Source organism: Seriola dumerili, unplaced genomic scaffold (assembly GCF_002260705.1).
Source record: "Seriola dumerili isolate Sdu_G_001 unplaced genomic scaffold, Sdu_1.0 BDQW01002174.1, whole genome shotgun sequence".
NCBI lineage: Eukaryota > Metazoa > Chordata > Actinopteri > Carangiformes > Carangidae > Seriola > Seriola dumerili.
Window position 1 is genome coordinate 754,053 of NW_019176429.1, and position 23,292 is coordinate 777,344.

The 23,292-nt window shown below is 45.4% G+C and overlaps 1 protein-coding gene across 2 annotated transcripts in view; it reads right to left on the reverse strand.

Annotated features, from left to right (window-relative positions):
- Nucleotides 1–819: 819 nt before the first annotated feature.
- Nucleotides 820–23,292, reverse strand: part of LOC111239207 (ras and Rab interactor 2-like) — a 46,997-nt gene continuing 24,524 nt past the window's right edge. Inside the window, exons 6-12 of one of the 2 annotated variants that reach the window (XM_022769036.1) lie at nt 20,505–20,577; nt 18,574–18,665; nt 13,372–14,946; nt 3,898–4,206; nt 3,610–3,741; nt 3,302–3,465; nt 820–3,087 (exon numbers count right to left, since the gene is read on the reverse strand). In XM_022769036.1, coding sequence (XP_022624757.1) covers nt 2,638–3,087; nt 3,302–3,465; nt 3,610–3,741; nt 3,898–4,206; nt 13,372–14,946; nt 18,574–18,665; nt 20,505–20,577 — 2,795 coding nt within the window. In that variant the 3' untranslated portion in view covers nt 820–2,637. Of the gene's footprint in view, nt 3,088–3,301; nt 3,466–3,609; nt 3,742–3,897; nt 4,207–13,371; nt 14,947–18,573; nt 18,693–20,504; nt 20,578–23,292 lie in introns of both variants that reach the window. The other variant, XM_022769035.1, reaches the window with a different exon arrangement.

A 23,292-nucleotide genomic window follows, 5' to 3' on the forward strand; every position in this document is an offset into this window, starting at 1 on the left:
GTGAACCCTTTAGTGTCTGCAGATGGAGCTGAGTGAAGTATGATGACTTATCCTCAGGTGATGTCACCTGAGTCTGAGTCTGGGCACTACAGGTCTGAACAGTAACAACAGTCTGAGTGTCTGGAGTCACCTGCTGGTTATGATGTGAAATGATCTCCTCTCCTCAGGTGGATCTGGGCTTTAGTGGAAAAGTCTTTTTTGTTCTTATGAAGGTTGAAACTGAGGTAAATGAGCTGAAGTCTCTGAGCAGCACCATGATCACAGCTGCTCCACTTCTCTACATGAGGAGGAAAGGAGCTTCGGTGCTTCCTATCTTATCTCCTTTAGCAGAGGAAACACTGGACCTTCCTTTAGGAAAGGAAAGGAGAAATGCCGTCCCACAATTCCCTGCTGCAGCAACAATTAAAACGACAGACGATTGTAGTTTCACCTTGGCAGACCCACATAAATGTAGAAACAACAGAGCAGCTGTTTTATGTTTGTGACTCGATCTACAACTGATGGAAATCCTTGTCTGATCCACTGAAACCCAATTCGATAAATATGGATTTATTCTCTTTAAATCCAGTCAGGAGTCGTCATGAAGAACAAGCAGATTGAATTTATCATCATCAAAACAATCTATAAATGTTTCAAAACTGCTCACTGCTCTAAAAAAATAATTTTCTCTACTTAACAAATATATAAAACAGTCAAAACTCTATATAACCTACTACCTGTATGTCTGAATATTATCCACTCTGGCCCCGACTCAGTTCCTTATTTCTATTTAATTATTATTTTAATCAACATTCTTTATTTGTATTTTTCTTTCATGTTTTCTTATTTCAACATTTGACTCCTGTTTGTTTTGTGTCAGTGGTTAGTAAAGGAGGATTTATTGTATGTGTTAGAAAGTGTAATAAAGTTAGTAAAACAATAATCCAAGTGTAAATGCAGTCAGATTTTTTTCCTAGGTCCTAATGAACTCTCCTTCACATCTTTCCTTGACCTTGTGACATTTTCCATCGAGGTCAAGGAGAATTGGTTAGAGGAGAGAGAAAGATTAGATAGAGAGATTTAGACTTTTCGACCACAGCCCATGTCTGGCCTAATTGGGAGGAAACCTACAAAGAGGGGGCAGGGACCTTGGCTCTTGCAGCAGTTGTGCTGAGGTTTTAGGTTAGTGCTGGTGCTTGTTCAGGTCAGAGGGAGGACATCAGATCCTATGACCCACTGTGTTTTGTTCTGAGTGGCCGCCCATCAGCTCTCTGTTGTTTTTTCTGTTGTTGATCATGATCTTTTATTCTTTGTCATGCAATAAACACCTTTGGTGGTGTTGGACTGTTGTTCAGTTACAGAGCCTGTGGGGATCGTCCCATCCCAAGTCTCATCCTTCACAGGCTGCATGTGAAGACCGATTATGTCCCAGTAGTGCGACTAGACTGTCCCATTTCAAAGACTCCTTAAAATGTGGCCAAGAAATGCATCCATCTTATCCTGGGCAACAAGTGGATCCTTCGTGGTCCAACCTATCCCACAATTCCTCATAAAGAAAGCAGACAACAGACAGAGAGCCTGAGGATTACACTGTTAAATGTAAGTATTGGGTTTCAGCTCAGTTCAACAGCTAACGGTACAACTGTTAAAACCAAGGGCCTTAAAACCTCAAGTTCATGTGAAAAAAGGAAGTTGTGTGTTGTCAAGGTTGCTAGGCGACAGGAACTGTACTTTGGACGCAACAGTACGGACAGGAACTGCTGGTGACGCACAGTGAAAATGCTGCGTAGTTTTCGCGATCTACAACGGCTACGAAGGGCCACACCTTCATAGACCATGTCCTCTGAAGGATGCGGCCCCTGAACTGGGACACAACTTGTGGCTCTCTGACTGCTGTTTAATGAACCATGAGCCAGCACCACAGCACAGATCTGATATAACTGGATCATCAGTTAATGGTCATCCATACAGATAAAGTAAATGATGAGGAGGGAACACTGAGAACGCTACAGCAAGGTGTATATATATATAGCACAGCTGAGTTCCACTTGTTGGAAAACTTTAGACTGCTGTGAGCACCACGCACCACTGGGTGTCACCACATTTCACTAAACAGACAATCTGAAGGATTAACAGTTTGAGTTCATGAAGAAGAAAACAGCACAGTTTACCAGCAACTGTCAGGAGTAAATCATAGGCATACATATCACCTAAATACATCTGTTGTACATTAAAGTGATTAATCAGAGATTAGACTCACATGTGTCTGATTTCTCTCAGGTTACCTCACAGGTAGCATCAATAACACCTGACCCTGGATCTGCCCCTGAGGCACCAGCATTAATGCAGGACTGAGAGTCCACATGGTCTTTAACACTTTACAGCATGTCTACCTCTACCTGTTTCCACTGTCAGAGCATCAGCTGCTCTCATGTCAAAAGAAGTAAAAAAACAAAGACTCCATCTCTCCTGTTTCCTTCCTTCCTCTCTTCCTTTCCTAGTTCACTCGTGTCTGTCATGAAGAACTGTCCAGTGCCGGATGACGACTGAGACAGACGAGTCCACTTGAAGGAGAAGTCGGTCTTTGTAGAGACAATGTTCAATATGCTGATTTATATCAGTCTTGTATTTGTTAGAGCCGGGACACAAAGAGCCCGTTCAAACCTCCAGTCCGCCCCCTGCCAGGCTGAGACTCAGAGCTGGGCACAGTCCTAAACTCAGAGTGGACTGGGGGGACGAGCCCGTCAGGTCCCTGCTGAGGTCATTCAGGTTGTCCTGGGGGTCAGAGGTCACAGTGAGGTTGTTGAGGTTAGGTGTAGCTGATGTCAGGGTGCTGCTGTTGGCCACCCGGCGGAAGACAAAGTGGAAGGGGGGGGGCTGGGGGCGGCTGTGGAGCTCAGCCTTGATCTTCTGAGGGTGGGTGTCCGGGGCGAGCTGCTGGCTGCTGCCCTCCATCAGCAGGAAGAGGCCGTAGTCCTGAGGGTCGGAAACCTTAAACTTCTGCGCGCACAGCTGGCACACCTCGTCCACGGTGGCGTACGGTCGCACCTGCAGAGTCTTGGCTGTGCAGCCGCTGTCCAGCTCCTGCAGCGCCACCCGCAGATAGTTCTGAAGGGGGGGGGGGTTCAGAAAAAACACCATCACGTACAGATTCTGACTGAGGCAACCAGGAGACAAGTTTTACTGTTCTGGACTGGTCCTCCTCATGAGTGACTGAATCTGGCTTCTTTAGACTAGTCAACCACCTTCACTGTGTACTTCCTGTGCTCATTTCTTAATTTTATTCTTTCTAGAACAAATGTGTGTGTGTGTGTGTCTTTACCTGGAAGTCATCAATGGATGGTGCAGAGCGCTGGGTGGTGCGGCGGCGGTGCCACTGGTGGAGCGTGTCCCTGGTTTCAGAGCTCAGGACTCTGGCTGCCTGCTCCTCCTGGAAGTTCCTGATAAGGGACATCGCTCCGTAGGCGCTGGTCAGGTAGTATCCACCTGGACATGGAGACAGAGGGTGGACACAGAGAGACAGAGGGTGGTGTGAAAGAGTGAAGACAAAGGGGTGGAGTGAGAGGATGGACCCTGGGGGTGGAGTCAGAGGGTGGAGCCAGAGGGTGGAGTCAGCAGGTTAACTGATACCTTCTCCATGCAGCTGTGAGGGGTCCAGCAGCTCCATCATGTAGAGAATCTCATTGTCCAGCTGAGGCATGTCACACTGAGCCAACACGTATGTGAGCATCGGCAGGAAGTCGTCAGCTCCATACAGACGACCTGAGAGAACAGACCAGGTCCAGGAATGTTACTCAGCTGCTCCTCCTCTGAGACAGTTTACATCTGTGTGTGTGTGTGTGTGTGTGTGTGTGTGTGTGTGTGTGTGTGTGTGTGTGTGTGTGTGTGTGTGTGTGTGTCTGTGTCCTGGCTCTCTACCTGAGTTGTCCTCCATGATGGTGTATATGAGTTTGCAGACCCTCAGCAGCGTGCTGACCTTCTTCTCTGGGGAGTACAGTTTACACATGGTGTGGAACTTGTGTCTGATCTTCTCTATGGCCACCTGATCCGGGGGCAGAGTGTCAGCCACCCCCATGTCCTGCGGCTGCCGTGCCTTGGCCAGCGACAGGTTCTCCTTCAGCTCCTGCCACTCTCCGCTGCGCACCTGGAACTCCTGCAGGGCGGCACTCACCACTGGTTTCAGAGGCTTCAACACGCACTTGTGCATGGCCTTTTCCAGGACCTGGTCTGAGGACAGGAGGAGGAGAAGGATGTTACAGTTCAGTGAGAGTGAGAGTGTCTGACACAGTCCACGCTGTCAGGATACTTTCTACAACACGTCAACAACAGATGAGCGTTCACTCTACAAGTCTTTACATCTGATTATGTTTCTATTGTCAGTGATTAATCCACACTTGGTGCTGTAGTGAGTATTTGTGGCAGCAGTACAGTGCGTGTGTGTGTCTGAGTCAGAATAAACCACAGTGTGTGTGTTGATGGTGATGGTTCCTCTGAGCTCAGAGCTCCATTAAAACACATTCCTCTGAATGTGAGTGAATCTGAATGTAGCTTAGAAGATACAGCAGCCCCATGCAGTAGCTCCCCTTCACATTGGAAAGTGATGACACAGGTTGCAGCTAGCTGGTTAGCATGCTGCTGTTGGTGGGTAAAGGAAGGAAATTTGATGCTGAACTCAACACTTCTTCTAGACTGGTGAGTAAACAGCTGTTAATGCTAACGTTAGCTATGTAGCAATAGCTAGACATACAAATAGCTTCGTTAAAGGGGCTATTTGTAAGTTTTCTTTGCCACTGAATGTGGTTTCTTGCTGGGAGCAGTGGTGATTCTCACATGACAATAGCTTCAGCCATCATTGCATTTACAAGACAAGAGTTTATAATACACAGCTACTTCTTCAGGACACATTGGAGGCTACAGTGAGTTGCTCTCGGAAAATGATGACTGGCCAGAGCTAGCATGCTAACTTCAGCAGAAGACGTGATAGAGACAAGAGTTAACATTGGTGTTTGTTTCCACCTCTGGAGACAGCTGTTAGTGAATAACAGGGTGTGTAGTGAAGGACTGTGTGTGCATGCGTGTGTGTTTGCGTGCGTGTGTGCGTGCGTGCGTGCGTGAGAGAGCTGATACTGTCACACTTGAGGAAGTGCTCTGACTAAACTCAGCCCAGAGATAACAGGTAGACAAATCACTGACATGACAAAGACTCAATAACGTCATCAACTGTCTTCATGTTTGTTAGCGTGTTAGCAGGGCCTGGGTTAGAAGTGTCTACACCAGCCTGTTGTCCTGTTGTGTATTAAGGTGACTTCATTCAGAGCCCAAGTCAAGGCCAGTGTTTCCTCCCTTATCAGTGTTGTTGTCAGTTGACACAGACAACCTTCCTGCAAACTGTCGAGGTCACATCACCACCTCTGGTCTCTGGTGCTGTTCACACTCTAAACACCAGGGTCCAGGAGAGTGGAGTGTGTTGTTGTTGTTGGAGCTGAATAATGCAGAGTGTGTGTCCACACAGCTGAGCTGCTGCAGTCTGACTAACACAAACATGATATCATGATACAGACAGGATGGAGGCAGAGGGAGGCCAAACCACAGCACTGCTGAATGAGGACCGTGTGTGTGTGTGTGTGTATGTATATGTGTGTGCGTGTTGCTGACTCTTTCCAGAATCCAATGAAGTCAGCAGTTTTTTTTCCTGAGCACATCTGCAGACACAGACTTTACTTTCCACCACAGCTGGATAACGGCCAGCAGCTGCTGTCCACATATACCAGTCTCATTCAGCTTTCTTACTAGTTTTAATGGAAACTTTCTCCTCACCCACATTATTGACACCTTCTAACACCTCTGCTGGACCTTGACCTGGACCAGACCGAGGGAGGGTGCAGTGACATACAGAGGATGACACTCGTGCCAGCATCTCACAAACAGGTTCTCACTTCCTCATTCCGCAGCTACTGACTGACGGAGAGTTTCCAGGGAGGGGGCAGTACGTTGACCCAGCAGCAGGATCACTGTGGTTCTTCTTCTCTTACTGGTTCTGATCAGGACTAAGAAGATCTGTTGGTCAGCTGGGTTAATATTCCAGCCGGTGTGAAACAACCTCCTGAAAGTGTTACTGACACCACATGTGGTTCACTGCTCCACTTTCACTGAATAAAGCTAAGTCACAGACCAATGTATGAAATGGTAGAATATAAATAAAGACATGCAGTGGCATGGTTCCTGATACCAGGAAAAACCAAATGATTTATGGGTAAAACATGAAAACAGCCGGGAAGCCTTCCCGCTTCTTAAGGTCAAATTCCTTTATCAGCTCATATCACTCCTTTAGGTTTGCACAGACTGTTTGTTTAACAGATAAAGTCTCTCACAGTGACCAGTGGACTCAGGTGATGGAGAGCTAACACTCCATACAGGTTAACAACTGCTCAGGAGATGATCCAGATTTACAGACACACTAATTCAGGTTCCTGCAGACAGTAGTCTGTAATGTACAGACTTATTAGAGTGTGAGTGTATTCCACACAGACGCACACATGCGCGCGCGCGCACACACACACACACACACACACACACACACACACACACACACACACACACACACACACTGACCCCTGTGTCCTTCTGGTTCCTGTCCTGGTTTCACAGTATAAACTCATGCACGTGAAGTGGAGGAAATAATTTTTTGATCCCCTGCTGATTTTGTAAGTTTACCCCCTTACAAAGACATGAACAGTCCATAAATTTTATGGTAGGTTTATTGTAAAAGAGAGAGACAGAATATCAACAAAAAATCCAGAAAAAAAAACATTAAATAAAGGTTATAAATTAATTTGTATTTGATTGAGTGAAATAAGTATTTGATCCCCTACCAACCAGCAAGAATTCTGACCCCCACAGAGCGGCTGTGGGCCCATGAGGCAGTCAAATTAGTCCTGTTCCGTTAGGAAAGTACTCCTAATCTCAACTCGTTATGTGTATAAAAGACACCTATCATAGAATCAATCTCTTCCATTCAAACCTCTCCACCGCCATGGGCCAAAAAGCTGTCAAAGGACGCCAGGGACAAGATTGTAGACCTGCACAAGGCTGGAATGGGCTTCAAGAGCATCAGCAAGAAGCTTGATGAGAAAGAGACCACTGTTGGCATGATGGAAGAAATACAAGATAAAAGTCAATTGCCCTCGCTCTGGAGCTCCATGCAAGATCTCACCTCGTGGGGTAAGGATGATTCTGAGAAAGGTGAGGGATCGGCCCAGAATTACACGGGAGGAGTTTGTTAATGATCTCAAGGCAGCTGGGACCACAGTCACCAAGAAAACCATTGGTAACACACTTCGCCGTGATGGATTGAGATCCTGCAGTGTCTGCAAGGTCCTCCTGCTCAAGAAGGCACATGTACAGACCCATCTGAAGTTTGCCAATGAACACCTGAATGATTCAGAGAAGGCTCTGGAGAATGTGATGTGGTCAGATGAGACCAAAATTGAGCTCTCTGGAATCAAATCAACTCTCCATGTTTGGAGGCAGAAAAATGCTGAATATGACCCCAAGAACACCATCCCCACTGTCAAACATGGAGGTGGAAACATTCTGCTTTGGGGCTGTTTCTCTGCTAAGGGTACAGGAAGACTTCACCGCACTGAAGGGCCGATGAATGGAGCCATGTACCGTGGAATCTTGGATGAGAACCTCCTGGCCTCAGCCAGAACACTGAAGATCGGTCGTGGATGGGTCTTCCAGCATGATAATGACCAAAACATACGGCCAAGGCAACAAAGGAGTGGCTCAAGAAGAAGCACATTAAGATCCTGGAGTGGCCTAGCCAGTCTCTGGATCTTAATCCCATAGAAAATCTGTGGAGGGAGCTGAAACTTCGAGTCGCTAAGCGACAGCCTCGAAACCTTCAGGATTTGGAGAGTATCTGTAAAGAGGAGTGGACCAAAATCCCTCCTGAGATGTGCATAAACCTGGTGACCAACTACAAGAAACGTCTGACCTCTGTGCTTGCCAACAAGGGTTTCTCCACCAAGTACTAAGTCACGTTTTGCTTGAGGATCAAATACTTATTTCATTCAATCAAATACAAATTAATTTATAACCTTTATCTAATGTTTTTTTTCTGGATTTTTTGTTGATATTCTGTCTCTCTCTGTTAAAATAAACCTACCATAAAAATGATGGACTGTCCATGTCTTTGTAAGGGTGTAAATTTACAAAATCAGCAGGGGATCAAAAAATTATTTCCTCCACTGTAGCTCTGGCAGTCTGACTGCACCTTCAGAGAACTGACTACGTGACAGTCTCACACACGGAGGAGTCATTCTGCTTCAAGGCCAAACAGGAAATGAGGACCAAACTTCATGTAAACATCCTCTCTGTCTCCTCTCGCCTCCAGCCAAACATCTTGACCAACTAAACAACACGAGAAAATAGTGAGGAACCTCAACTTCCTTAAACCCAGTTTGTGGCCGTCACTGCTCATTCTTACTATGATTTAAAACAAGCTTCAAATATTGAATTCATTTTATTTCACTGGTTCCAGAGAACGACTTCTACCTAATATGCATGCAGACACAGCAAACCAAATATTGTACAGAGAAGCTTCTTTGCAGTAAAGCTCAGCCACAGTATCAGGATCCTGTATAGAGCTGCTGCATCTTTGTTCTCAGTGACACACGGCTGCACAGCTACACTGTGGACACGACTCGTAAAGTGCTTAAATAATACATATTATAGCATATCTTGTCTTATGTTGCAGTCATAACATTTTACCTATAATTTTCTGCAATATAATTCAGTAATATTACAACTTGCTCAAACTGCTCCCTATTCTCTGCACTCATAACATTGTGCAGTGTCAGTGTGCACACCTGTAGCTGTGTTTCCCCTGCTCCCTCCTCCTAGCCTTGTCTCATCAGCATCACTGGGCTGACTCAGTTCTGAGGCTGCAGAACAGTAACAACACAGACACCATGTTAAAAACTTTTATATTTTCATTATTTGCATTAGCTAGCTGTTCATAACACACAAAGCGAAAAAGCCAGCTAATACAAGCACAGGGCTGCCCAAAAACTAGTAGCTAGATATACTAGCCACATTTAATGTCACCTGAGCTAGCACCTAGCTACAACGCCCCTGCTTACCATTTCACCTGCCGGGTCTTTACTGGATGCTTGGAATATATCTGTTAATCTGGAACATTTCTCTGCATCCTCCTCCAGTATTTTTTCTTTTTAATTCTTCTCTGCTCCACCTTTCTCATTTCTTGTTTTTCTGCTGCTTCAAACCAGCGTGAACAGTGAACACATACGTACCCTGGATGACACCAACATGTCTCTGATAACTCTGTCGTGCCTGAAGGAGAGTTCAGAGCTGTTATTGGTTGTTGACCAATTACAATTCAAGGCACACCAGTGTTGCACCACTTGAGGAGGGGCTGCTCATTTACCCCCAACTGTAAAGAGACAAGGGGCTGCGAGGGCACTGTCGGCAGGATGGTGCGGCAAGGCAGCCTACTTTTATATAATACCATATTGTTAGCCTACACAATAATCAGTCTGGCCCAAGATTGCTAATGGCCCACTGGGGCCCTCTGATTACCACTCAACTACTAGAGACATCAGTGATCAATGAACAGCACCTGACTGATTCTCATCATCACTGACGACTTCAATCATTCTTCACATTTAAAGAGTTTTACACCAACATGTCAGGTTTACTACAACAGGAGGAAGCACACTGGACTGTGTTTACGTCCAAGTTGTTGCTGCTGATGTCAGACTCTGACCCCCCACTGGGTTGGTGCCTGTTGGTTTGTTCTGCTCTGTGTCGCTCTGAGACCTGGTGGAAACACGTGGACGGCAATGAGTGAAGAGCTCATGACCTTCATCACTGTATCCACCAGGTCACTGTCATCAATATATGAAGCAGATAGAATCACAAATCAGACCCACCCGCCCGCACGCGCACACACACACACACACACACACACACACCCACACACACACACACACACACACACACCCACACACACACACACACACACACACACCCACACACACACACACACACACACACACCCACACACACACACACACACACACACACACAGTCAAAGAGACGGTGTCCTTGTGGTATACGTAAATAGCCTGGTGTTATCAGACGCAGGGTGTGTCGGTCAATCTGCTGTTACAGATAGTTTACTTCCTGCTTCACTCACACGCCTTAAACAGCCTGTGCACTTATCACTGGTTCATATGAGCAGGAAATGAAGGGTTTATTCTCCATACATGTCCTCCATGGACTGAACAGATAAAACATCTCTACATTGTGTTACAGTCAATTCAGAAACTCATCATTGTGTTTGACTCTTTAGGAAACAAGCTTATTCACTGTATTGTTAGAGAAAGTTAGATGAAAAGATCAATAGCACTCTCATATCTGTAGTCAATAGGAAGCCATACAGGCAGCAGCCTGTTAGCTCAGCTTAGCACAACGACTGGAAACAGGGGGAAACAGCAACTCTGTTCCACAGTTCAATAAAAGTCGTTACTCATCTCAAACAGCCCCTCAGTTCAGCCTCTGACTGAAACAGCCAACATTAGCTCAGGCCTCTTTAAAAACCCACTTTTTCCTGATTGGACGAACCTCCAGAAGTCTGGTGACGGGGCAGCACCAATTGTTTGTGAACCCCATCTCATCTTCTTACTGGTATGGAGGTTCTGAAATAAAACTTTAAAATTAACTGTAATTAACTAGTAACTAAAACTAACTAACTAGTAACCAAAACTAATGAAAGAGCAACTAAAACTAACTAGTTACTAAAAACTAATAAACTAGTAACTAGAACTAACTAACAGAACAGAATTGATGGGAAATGGAAACTGAACAAATTCATGTGTTGGAATCTGAATCTGACCAGAACATACAGTATATCAATGCTAACATTGCTTGCTAAATGTTATTATGTTATTCTGCTCTCACCAGTCAACTGTATTATAAACGTCCATCATCAGTTATTAGTGTACAAAGACAATTTATGTTTGCACCAAAACAAAAAACATGGCCTCCACTCTAACCAGCTTTGGTTAGGTTTGATTGGTTGGTTCGGTAGGTGGGCTAATGAGTCACAAGGTGATGTAGATAAGTTAGAGGAGAAAATGTGGGAACACAGACAAGGTGTTTGAGACTCAGAGGACAAAAACCTGTAACACAGTGAAGGAAAGAGAAAAACACAACAAGCATCATATAGTCACTTTGACCTGGGGTTTATGTGCTGGACAGCTGAGCTAGGCTAACAGGGGGCTGGCTCCAGCTTCATACTGAACAGCTGGATGAGAGTGGAATCAACATCCTGAACCCGTACACACACGTCAACGATAACAACAACAACATACTCCATGCACCCTGTGACTGATGCCTCTGAAATGTGTTTGACATTATTTTATTTCCCTTCAATGCCTCAGCACAGACATCATGTTTTTATGTCACCAGACTCCCTGATGTCAGCACATGAAACACTCAATGAAAGCATCAACAGTCCTGCACAAACAACGCTGGCTCATAAAGGCAAAGAGAGAGAGAGGGTCAGAGCCGACAGAGAGGGGGACAGAGAAGGGGGCACGCCTCAGATCCTCACCCCCTGATTGGAGAGCTGGTATAAAGACCTGGAGCTGGATTGCATGACTTGGCATGCAGCCTCTCACAACCATCTGGGCTGGGCGGACTCTGAGCTGAGTAGTAAACACTGAAGCTGTCACAACTGAATGTTGAGCAACTATTCCAAGAACTAAACATTTCCCAGTGTGTCATCTCTGAGGAAAACAGGTCACAGAGAACAGACACAAGATAAAGCAGCCATGACACCACACAACACGGACATCAGAGAAATATAGTTACATACTAAATTTTTGTCTTTTACATTTATTTTATTTTCTTTGTCATTCAAACATCAAACTTTTAAAGCTCCACATTTTCTTCTTCTCCTGTGTTTTATTTGAAGTGTTGATCCATAAGAAGAAATATTTGTGGTTTTAAGAAACAAAAATTATCTCATTGTAGTTTTACATCTCCTCTCTTGAGCTTCTCTCTGGAGCTCTAGTAACAAAAGGTCGCCATAGTCGTCATTTTGTGTTTTAGTTTTTATAGAAAGAAATTTACTTCTACATCTGCTCAGTTTGATTCATTTACTACAAATCCAAACCCCTGTCTATGAAAAGACGTCACTTCCTGTGCACCACAGAGCAGATGCTCAGAGCTGAACATGTGGAAGCATCAGTCAGTGAAGATGTAACTGATTATGTGCCGTTTATGAAGGGTTCACTGACAATCAACTGATCTCTGGTGATTCAATCCCCAGTTAGTAATGCAACCTCTTTGTTCTTTTCTACATGTTAAGTCTGAAGCGCAAGCACCTTGATGACATCATCAGTACTGAACTGTGCATACCTGATGAGTGAACTGTGTAAACTGATTGGCTGGCCCTTTAATAAGAATGATATCACACAACAGAAGTTGACAGTGTCACAATCACATGTTTAAAAACAATTAAAATCAGGCTAAAAGATCACATTACAATGTAAAATGTCAGCATAATGCTATATGATGCCTACTGATACAAAGACCCCCCCCCATGACTTCAGACTCCCAGCAGTTAACAGGACCAGTAGAAACGGGAGGGTTCAACAGCCTCTTCCTCCTGAGACAAAACCCTCTTTGTGCTCTGTTTACATGTCTCTCTGTCCAAGGTCCAACACAGTCTCTGAGTCCTGCCTCAATGATTCAGGCTGCTCTTCCGGCAGGTGTGTGTGTGTGTGTGTGTGTGTGTGTGTATGTGTGTGGTTTTCCCCTTTCATGTTGCTGTGATGGTTTTGGTGAAATACCATAAAGGATGGATATAATAAAGAGCCATCAAAGAGAAATGCAAATATAGTCTACAGATAATCTGTTTTAACAGGTGAGATGACGACTCTGTGTTCACCTGTCCTTCCGTGGTTTTTCACATGGACACTAACTCACTAACACACATGACAACACAGAGTTAACTTAGAAGAGCCTGATGACTGCAGCACACTGTCGACACATGCAGATGTTCAGCTGAAAACACGTGAGGATGAGTTTTCCTCACTGAAGTGAAACTGCTGCTTCTGCATCCAACATAAAGACATCACTCACTTACACTTCCTAAAAATATCTCTGAAGACACAGAAATGACTCCCCCTCCTCCTCCTGCTGCTGAGGGGAGGACCAGGTCATGAAGATCAAATGTCAGCAGCGATCTAACAGACCAGACCTACAGGAACACAACATACAGCTGACACTGAGGTAACAGTGACGGAAGAGGAGTGACCAAGCAGACATGAGAACTAGAACCGGATCTTTGGGACTCACCGATCTGGTCTTCAGGAATCAGGCTCTCGATGGGCGGCTCCATCTCGGAGCTCTGTCTCAGGTAGCTCTTCATCTGAGTGATGAACTGGCGGAGGGTCTGCAGCAGCTCCAGTCCAGAGGCATAGCCCTGCCAGGCTTGGGTGCCTGCCCCCTCGCCCATGTAGCTCAGGTAGTCCTGCACCAGGGAGCCGAAGTACGAGCCCTTGTCCCTGGACAGCTCCAGGACCCGGCGGACTGCCCTTTTCTCAGGCGTCAGCAGGGAGTTGAAGACGCCGCTCATCTTACGCAGGTGACCTCGCAGTGCCTTCTGCAGGACCAGAGCGCCGGCACTGGGCCGTCGATTGGTGCGGTGTCCTGGTGGCACCATGGTCAGGTCCTGGTCTTGGTCCTGGTCGCTCTCAAGGCTGACACCATAGTCGGCCTCATCTTCATCCTCCTCGTCGTCATCATCATCATCCTCGATGCTGCAGTAAGGCAGATGGGACGGGGGGATGGAGAGGGGGAGGTGGGTGTTAAGGTCAGCTGTAGTGGGGGGGCTGGGGTCATGAAGAGGGGGGAGGAAGAAGGCCGAGGACTGAGAGAAGTCCAGAGAGTCTGAAGAGTCTGTGGACAGGCTCATGTCACTCAACCGCTGGCCCCCCCCACTGCAGTCCTCACTGGCTTCTTCTTCTCCTCCTGGTATCTCCGACTGCTTCATGGCTGTCATCAGTGACTGTTGTGGAGGACTGCTGGAGTCCTGGGTGCTGGATCTGGTACCAGAACTCTGAGACAGTCTGGCCTTGATAAGGGCCTTCTCAATCGTCTGCTCCTCCAGCGCCAGGTGGCACTGAGCATCCTCCTGGCTTGATGACGGTGAGGCCTTGGCCCGGCGTGGAGAGGAGGAGAGGGACGACAGAGAGAGGGGCAGGGAGGGCCGGGAGATGGATATGGGGGAGCTGATGCTGAGTCTCTTGGGGGGGGAGGACGAGGGGCTGATGCTTAGTGAGGAGCCCAGACGAGAGAGGAGGCTGCTGCCCCTCTCTCTCTCCTCCACCTTCTCTTTGGGGATGTTGATCCAGGAGATCTTCTCTGGCATGCTGCGCTGTCGGACAGGGGGGGCTGAGCACCGCGAAACAAAACGTGGAGGGGGTGGACGAGGGGGAGGGGACCGGGACACAGCTTCTGCAGCACTCTGCTTCTGACTGCTGCTGGTGTGACTGGTGTCGTCCTGCAGGTCTGTAGTCTTGCTGAGGCTCTGCAGGTCTCTGAGACCTGAGCTCCACACCTGAGGACCGTCCCTGTTGTTAATGACAGGGTACTCCCTCAGGCCCTGCTGTGTTGTGTCAGAGGGGTCGGGGGTGGTGCTCTGATCGCTCTGTGGTTGGTGGACCTTTATGAAGAGGGGGTTGATGAAGCACAGTGCTCCATTGGACTGGCAACACTCGAGCTCAGTTGGGGTGCGAGTTTGAAGCCGAGAGTGCCCTGTCGCCAAGGAGACTGATGTCTGGGCAGGGGAGGGCAGTCTGTCAGGAGCTGATGTCACTGACACTGGGACTGAGTCTTTCCTTCTGCGGCACAGCTGAGTGTCCCAGAAGCCTGGAAGACACAGTGAGAGAAATATGATACAACATATAAGAGCTGGATAGATCTGATCCTCAGGTTAACAGTGACACCATCCACATCAGGTGGACTGAGGCCTTTTTTCAAGCTTTCAGACAAAATCAGTCATTGAACACCAATTCGTTACAAAGCTCATTTTGTTTTTTAAAAGGTTCTATAAACGATCATACTCGCCACTAGATGTCACACTAGACCACCAGTATATCAGACCAAAACAACGCTTTGTCGGCCACAACTCATCCACCACCCCCCTCCCTTCATGTTCTCAGTCAGCAAAATGTTACGGAGCCCAGTAAACACACAACAAGCTCAACTGAATAAAGTTTCCCTGTGAACACGAGAGCTAACAAAAACAATCCAACCACAACCATTAGCTCACGCGAGCATAGCTGTGATATGCTCCACAGCAATGATGACAGTTAGCCAGCTAGCGATAGCAACACTTGCTGAACACATTTATAATATCACTAACAGCAAGTTAGCTAACGTTATCATGTGTACTGTAGCCGTCACTAATGAAAACAGACAGGTAACATTATGAACCATCAAGTTACTGACACATGGAAGAGAAGAAAAAACAGTTCTGGGTCCAGCTGGAGCCTTTAGCAGCTCATAGGGTTCTCCTCCCAGTAAACCAGACCAGCACTGGCTCCACGGTCGGAGTGGGAAAGAAAGTCAGTCTTTGACAGATCCACTGGGACCAGCCACATCAATGACACTGATGGAGCCGGTAAAGACTATAAAAACTTTCGGGGCTGTTTTGACTATCCACTGGCCGATCAGGATTTGAGCCAGAAGTCCTCAGTCCAGTCCACCTGTGCTCTGGTCTGATCTCTCTCTTTGTCTGACGCCGTTAGATGAGAACATGGTCTCTTCTTCAGTGGAGGAAATTCTGGAAGGTCACTTTCACCTGGACGCATACTACACTGTGTCATCATCACCTGTGGGCGGAGCCTGCGTATTTATAAACGTGGGGAGGAGCAATGTTTAACAGTAGGGACTCACATGCATTAACACACATGAACATACATGCACTAACATGCGTGCTCTACCAGACCGGCAACCAAAGAACAGAAAAACTCAGATTATAACACACACAGAGGGAGTGTGACTTTGTTCTCTGCTCAGGGTGCAATTCCTCCACTATATCTTTACATAGAAATTAGTTGCTGCTGTGTTATTGTTTAAAATCTCATTTACAAAACGTTTAAGGCTGAACTAAATAATTACAGTGTAATTACAGTGTATGTTGTGGCATGTGAGGAACATAAATTCCAACTTTGTCTGTTACCAAAACGAAGCTAATGAGATTAGCTCAGCTCAGAGTATCAGTGATGTAAAGCATTTGGGACCTGTTTGGGACCATGAAGGCTTCTGACTCATGATAGCAAGCTTCTCTCACTGAGCTTTTCTCGAAATACTGTCACCAGTGGTTTTTTTTTACTGAACACACTAATTAACACTGATCATTATTGTGACATCACCATAGTCTGTCAGTTACTGCAGCAGCCTCCCACTGTAGAATCACTATAACTAATAACAACAATAACTAATGCCACAGACAGACAGACAGACAGGCAGACAGACAGACAGGCAGACAGACCGACAGGCAGACAGACAGACAGACAGACAGACAGACAGACGGACGGATAAATAGATAGACAGACCTGTTAACTCGTCTACTCCCGACCACACACTACAGATCCGTAGTCTATTATAACTTTATATAATTATAGCTCTTTAAACCTCTACATGCTGCTCAGCCTGTCAGGGTGCGTGCTCAAGCTCACAAGAAAGACTTTAACACGAGTGTTTGTTGACTCCATGCCGTACCAGACAGAGCAACACAACACAGACCGACACCAGTGGAGACAATAGGCCATGAGGAGCAGCAGTGCCAGACACAGAGCAGAGAGGCCTCAGTACTCACTGTGATCACAGCTCCTGTTGATCTCAGTCTAACGTCTCTGTACTGGTCTGACGGGGCTGAAGACGATACACTGGTGTGTCTGCACAAGCTGAGACTGGACTCTTTGCCTCACTCTCTCTGTTGTGACTCACTCGATAATGTGTGTGTGGGTGAGCTGTGCTCCTCCCTTTCTCCCTCCCCCTCTCAGTTTTTCTCTCTGACGCTGAGACCAAAGTTTCTCCTGTTTCCCTCCTTCTCTTGTTTACTGTCTCTCTCTCTGCTGATGTTTTCTCCTTTTCCTCAGACTGTTACACTGTCACTATCTTCAGATCAGATTTGAGATCTGTGTGTTTAAGATATTTCACACTTTATTTTCCTTCTTCTGCTTCTACAGACACACACACACACACACACACACACACACACACACACACACACACACACACACACACACGCACAGTTCTTTGTTGCTGAGTTACCTTCACAGAGACAGACTATGAAGGTGAGACAGTGGAATTAGTAGTTCTAAAGTCACACATGTGTATCGGCAAATTTGTCACAGTTGCTGCAGTGTGAAGTCATGGACAAAATTTGAACATCTGCAAATCATAATGTGAATTCATGCAATGAGAGTTGCACATCTGTAAAAATATTTTCTCAAAAATACTTTTTGTGTCAATAACTACAACTGCTTGAATCTTCTAGTCTCAAATGGCAAGTTCTGCGCGCACTGATTTTTGTACCAAATGTCTCTGTGAAATGTGGAGCAAAAGTGATTTGTACCTGTGGCACCTCAAGCCACACCCACTTCTTACATAGTCCCTGTAGTAATCACTGAGGAATACAACAGAGGGAACATCTCTGTGTATCATTCAGAGCCACATTAAATGAGGATGTCATCACTTCACTGTGTCATTCGGACTCAGTCTGTCAGTTCAGAGCTGAGTCACACACTCAGCCTGAATGGACTGAGAGTCTGTGTGTGGAGGTCATTAAAAGAAGGGTGGAGTGAACACCACCACAGGTTCAAAACTCTGTTCATACCTCAGCTAAATATAGAACAAAACTCTAGAGTTTAAGTTACAGGAAGCAGGTATCAGTCTACTCTCAAAATAAAAGACAATGATCATATGTGTGTCTTCATTACAGTAACAGTTACTCCACACTCTCTGGAAATGGAGGTGTCAGTGTTTTAGGTCCGTGGTATGGTTCTGTTAGACCACTGAGGCCCTCTGCAGCGGGAGGAGCTCCAGAGGCGCCCAGCTGACGCCTGATTCCATACCCTGCCCAGCGGCACAGATCTGGGCCTGGACCAGGCTTTTGTGCCTGAGGGTAAGACATTAACCACTGGTATGTCAGTGGATGGTTGGAGCACTGACTGGTTTACACACAACAGATGTGGGAGGAGGCAGGAGCACCTCTGTCTACAGAGACGTGAAGCTGACTGCAGAGTTATAACAAACACAACAGGATGCAGTGATACTGCACCTCTGCACACATGACTTACACACATGACTGACTGAGTTCACATGTGTTAATGTGCCGATTCTTTCAGAATAAAAGACTCTGTCTCAGCATGAATCATGTTGTTTTTATGTATTGTGTTTTTATCTAAATTGGAATGAGTAAACTTAACACTCCACTTTCAGACTGCCCCCGTGTGTGTTTGTCACCCAATGATATGTATAACAGACCTGGTCCAAGTTTAGCGACCTCCTCCAGGTCTGCAGACGTTGTGGCTGAGGCGATGACGTCTGGAAGCTTCAGAGTGAAGGGCAACACGTCCCTGAGAAACAGAGAGAGAGAGAGAGAGCTGAGTGCAAGAGAGAGACCAGGAGAGAGAGAGGGCAGGGCTGAAAACGGTGTGTGAGTCACTGTGTTGAAGAGGAGTGTCTTCAGCTGCAGGGTAATGTGTCTGAGCTCTCCTTACCTGAGGCTTTTTACAAGTCACAGCTTTTACAGTTTCCAGAGGTTTGACCACAGCTAGAAATGACACCTACACATGTCACATGACATCTTTTCTCAGTGACAGCAAAAGAAAACTGGAGCCTTTGAATGTGAGAAACTGCAGTAGTTGATCGCATGGCTTCCAGAAGCACAGCAGGTCTCCAACAGACTGGATTTAAATGAATAAATTCACCACGCTGAGCTGTACATGTATTTAAGTATGAAAATGTTAAAAGTGCCCTGTTACGGTGTTGACTATAGAAGCTGAGAAAGGCCATACTCACAAATTTTTTTTTAACTCATTATCCCAAGATAACAAAACTTGTTTTCTGTTGATATCTTGTTATCTTGAGGTAACGAGTTTTGTTATCTTGAGATAACGTGATAAAAAATATTTGTGAGTATGGCCTTTCTCATTTCCATAATCAAAAAATAAATAAATAAATAAATAAATACTTTTTTTTTTTTAATTCCATGTTACCCACTAAGATTTTTTTTTACAGAGAATTTGATCTCACTGTGGCAATAGAACAGTCATTATCTACAGCTGAGGTTAACTATAAAGAGCTTGTCACTTTAAACCTGGTAGGTGACACATTATTAGCATCTGACTGTACTGAAGGAATCTTCTGACCTCCGGTTAAACTGCTGAACATCTCATTGTCCTGTCACAACAAAGAGTCAGGACTGAACTGAATGAATGAATACAGATTGTGAGTCAGTATTTACAGTGGAACATGCAGCAGTCATGTTTTTCTATTTTAACTCTTAAACATCTAAAAATGAATCTCTGCTTCCTGGTTTAGATAAAACATCCTTCACATTTCCTCCTTTGCTTTTTCTGGCTTGTAGTTTTGTTGTGTTGGACTTAAAACTCTTTCCAACCCAATGACCCTATCAGAGTAATGTTGTTAAATGAACACTGAGTGTTTTGGATCACACGATTACAGCAAATTAGTACTTTTATATATAAGATTTCTTATACAATGTCAGATCTAGATCTTCTGTACTGGATATGCTCACTCTGTGGCTCTCGAGGTAGAGTGGGTTGTGCACTTATTGGAAGATCTGCGGTTCGATTCCTGGATTATCCACATGTCACAGTGTCCTTGGGCAAGATACTGAACCCCAAACTGCCCCTGATGCATCATTGGTGTGTAAATTTGTGTGTGGTCTAAAGAAAAGTGCTATCTGAATGTGTCAACCTCTTTGAATGGTCAATGAGACTAGAAAAAGCTCTATATAAGTGCAGTCTGTTCACCATTAACAAACTGTACCACAGTCCTTTACAGTAGCTTCTTCTTGTTCTTAAAAATGTTAGTCCAGGTGTTAAACCTGTATCTAACCTCCCCTCTCTCTAAGATTTCTGGAGAAGAAAGTCACCAATCAGTCATGTGACTTTCCACAACAGGGTTCGAACTCTGGGGGGGGGTTAATCAAGGAGTTAATACAGGAGGAAATTTACTGTAAGAAAAGTTATTGTAGAAACACTTTGCTTGAACCTTCCCCTAGTTATGCTGCTATAGGCCCAGACTGCTGGGGAACTTCCCATGATGCACCAACCTATTATTATTATTATCATACATCTCTTTGGAACATTGTGCTGTGTTCTCTTTCCTCAAGCTCTCTAGTCTGCACCTCTTTGTGTAGTGGTGAGTAACTGTAGTGATGAACTCACCTGCTGATGCAGCAGAAAGCCACCAGACGGAAAAGGTCTGCAAAGCTCAGTCCTGATCCTTCCAGAGAGAAAGCTGCAGGAGACCAGACCAGAAGAAGACCATGACCAAGACAGACTGCAGAAAACTGTGACCTCCTTTGATTGTAACTGAGCACAAACTGTAACAGCTCCTTCCATTCTAAACCACACTGATTCTAACTCTGTATCATGTTTCAGTGGTGAAGGGGACAGAGCTGAGAAACAAGCACAGATGCCAGAGACCAGTGTTAAACCAGTGAATACAAAGAGGTAGTAGTGATCTGACCTGGAAGGAGGAGACTTGGTAACTTGGCACACAACTACAACAACTCACAGCCAAAACTTCTGCCACTGAAGCTAATGTGACAGAGACCTGGGTATGAACAGACATAGGTGGCATCAGTGTGGGTACATAACTGTGTTAGTGCCAGAGACTGTTGACAAGATTAAAAACAAAGACAAAGACAGATGTGAATATGAAGTGAAGATATGAGCCTATGTAAGTTGGTAAAATCAACATGTTAAATCAAAATGACATAACAACAAAGGGTTAAAGGTTAAAGGATGCAGATGTGCTGGAGTGAGCTTGTGCTGTCAGCACTGTGGTGTCTTTGAGGCTTTCTACCAGTGTCATGGTTTTCTTCTCCACATATCAGAGGTGTCAGTACACTGTCTCTCTGTCAGGTGTCTTCTTACTCTTTCATCACTCTTCTTTTCTTTGTTCTATTTTCAGTTATTTAAAAACTTCCTGACACAAAAACCTCAGTGACGTGTTCTCTGCTCTGACGCTGGTCTGTCTGTCAGCACCTCTGATCACTGTGATGTGATGCACCATCAGACAAACATCCACCTCAGTAATATCAGACCATACCATGGATGTAGCAGGTTGTAATTAGCGGCTGGTGAATTAACATAAGTAGTTTGTAGAACCTTAAAGCTCACAGGGAACAGTCAGTGGGTTCTCCACAGATCATCCTGAATCCAAACTGCAGTTAAATGATGACAGTCCATGTGAGAACACAGAGAGAACAGTGATGCTGACTGGTATATTCATGTTCTTCATCAAGCCTCTCTCTCTATACATTTACTGTTCTCTTCAGCACACACCATCAGAGCTACAGGCTGCAGAGCACACACTCTCTGTAGGTAATCATGGTGCTGACAGACAGACCAGCGTCAGAGCAGAGAACACGTCACTGAGGTTTTTGTGTCAGGAAGTTTTTAAATAACTGAAAATAGAACAAAGAAAAGAAGAGTGATAAAAGAGTAAGAAGACACCTGACAGAGAGACAGTGTACTGACACCTCTGATATGTGGAGAAGAAAACCATGACACTGGTAGAAAGCCTCAAAGACACCACAGTGCTGACAGCACAAGCTCACTCCAGCACACACACTGTTTTGTTGTCTAGTCAGAGTCTGTCTCTGTGTCCTCAGATCTGGGTCAGTCCTCTTTAATCAAGCTGAGCTGCATCACTTCCACTGCATGATTGGTCTGTACCAAGAGGTCTACTCTGGACTTTGTCTCTCAGATATCAAATATCAATAACAGTGGTAATGAAGGAGATTAAGTCTATCAGCCATGTTTTAAAATAATCCACTCCTCCATTATACAAAACCTCAAAAACATCATCCAGCTCTCTAGACCAACATCTGGATCTCATGCTCAACCTCTCAGACAGGTGTTGTCTTATTCCTTGACGTTGGTACTTTGCATTTTCTTCTCCACAATTTAATTGGTTCTACAGAAAAGTTGTTTATTTTTTAAGTGTTTTCTGTGACCAGAGAAAATCAAAGTGCTGACTGCTTCTACCAGTTTACACTCAATGAGTTTCCATCTGCGGCTCGAATCATTCTTGTTTTAAGATCTAAGGGCCTGATTTACTAAAGCTTTGCGTGCGTAAAAACGTGTGCAAACACGACAGCACGCGCAAACACATGTTGATGCTGATCTACCAACCGGGCGCACCGAGGATTGCGTCTGTCAGTCGGGCAAAATAACACACGCTATCCATTTTGCGCTTCTGCCTTCATGAATATGCAATATAGGCGTGCCTGCCAGAGCGTGCAAAATATTGGGAGGAGTAGATGCAAATAGAATCATTTTGCGCACGCAATGTGATTTACCAAACCTGAAACTAATTGCGCTGATTATTTTTGCGTCTATATTTAGCATGTTTGAAAGTCAAGTCTTAGGCTACCTGGCACAGCCGTGCGCACAGATGGCTGCGGTCATTGTTGCAAGGAGGCGGCGTAGGCACGACAGGCAACGGAGAGAACGCATCTTTTCTGTTTGTGTCACTCTTTTTGGAATGGCAGAAGAAAAAATAATCGAGACATATCGGTTATCCGGCGATGCCATTTTGGAGCTTCTCTGTGAAGTAGGAGCTGATTTGGATCCAGTCACAAGGAGGAGTCATGCAGTGCCTGCTACGAAACTCAGAAATGTGCTTGTTTGCCTCTTGTACCAGCACCTCCAATTCCATGGCTTCAAATTTGCTTTTGTGCTTCCGTTGGGTCTGCTCGTTTGCATTCGCCACGGTGAACACCCTTAACTCGCGCAAAATCCTCATTTAAATAGGGCGGGCTCAATCACTTTTGCACCTGTAGTCAATTGCGCTGTTAATCTAAGTAAATCACCCGCAAGCCCCAAACAGGCAGCGTGCGCAATCTATCCATGTGCGCACGCAATTTACCACTCTTTATTTGAGATCTTAGTAAATCAGGCCCTAAGATGTTAAGATCAGTGTTACCTAGTGCTGTGTAACAGT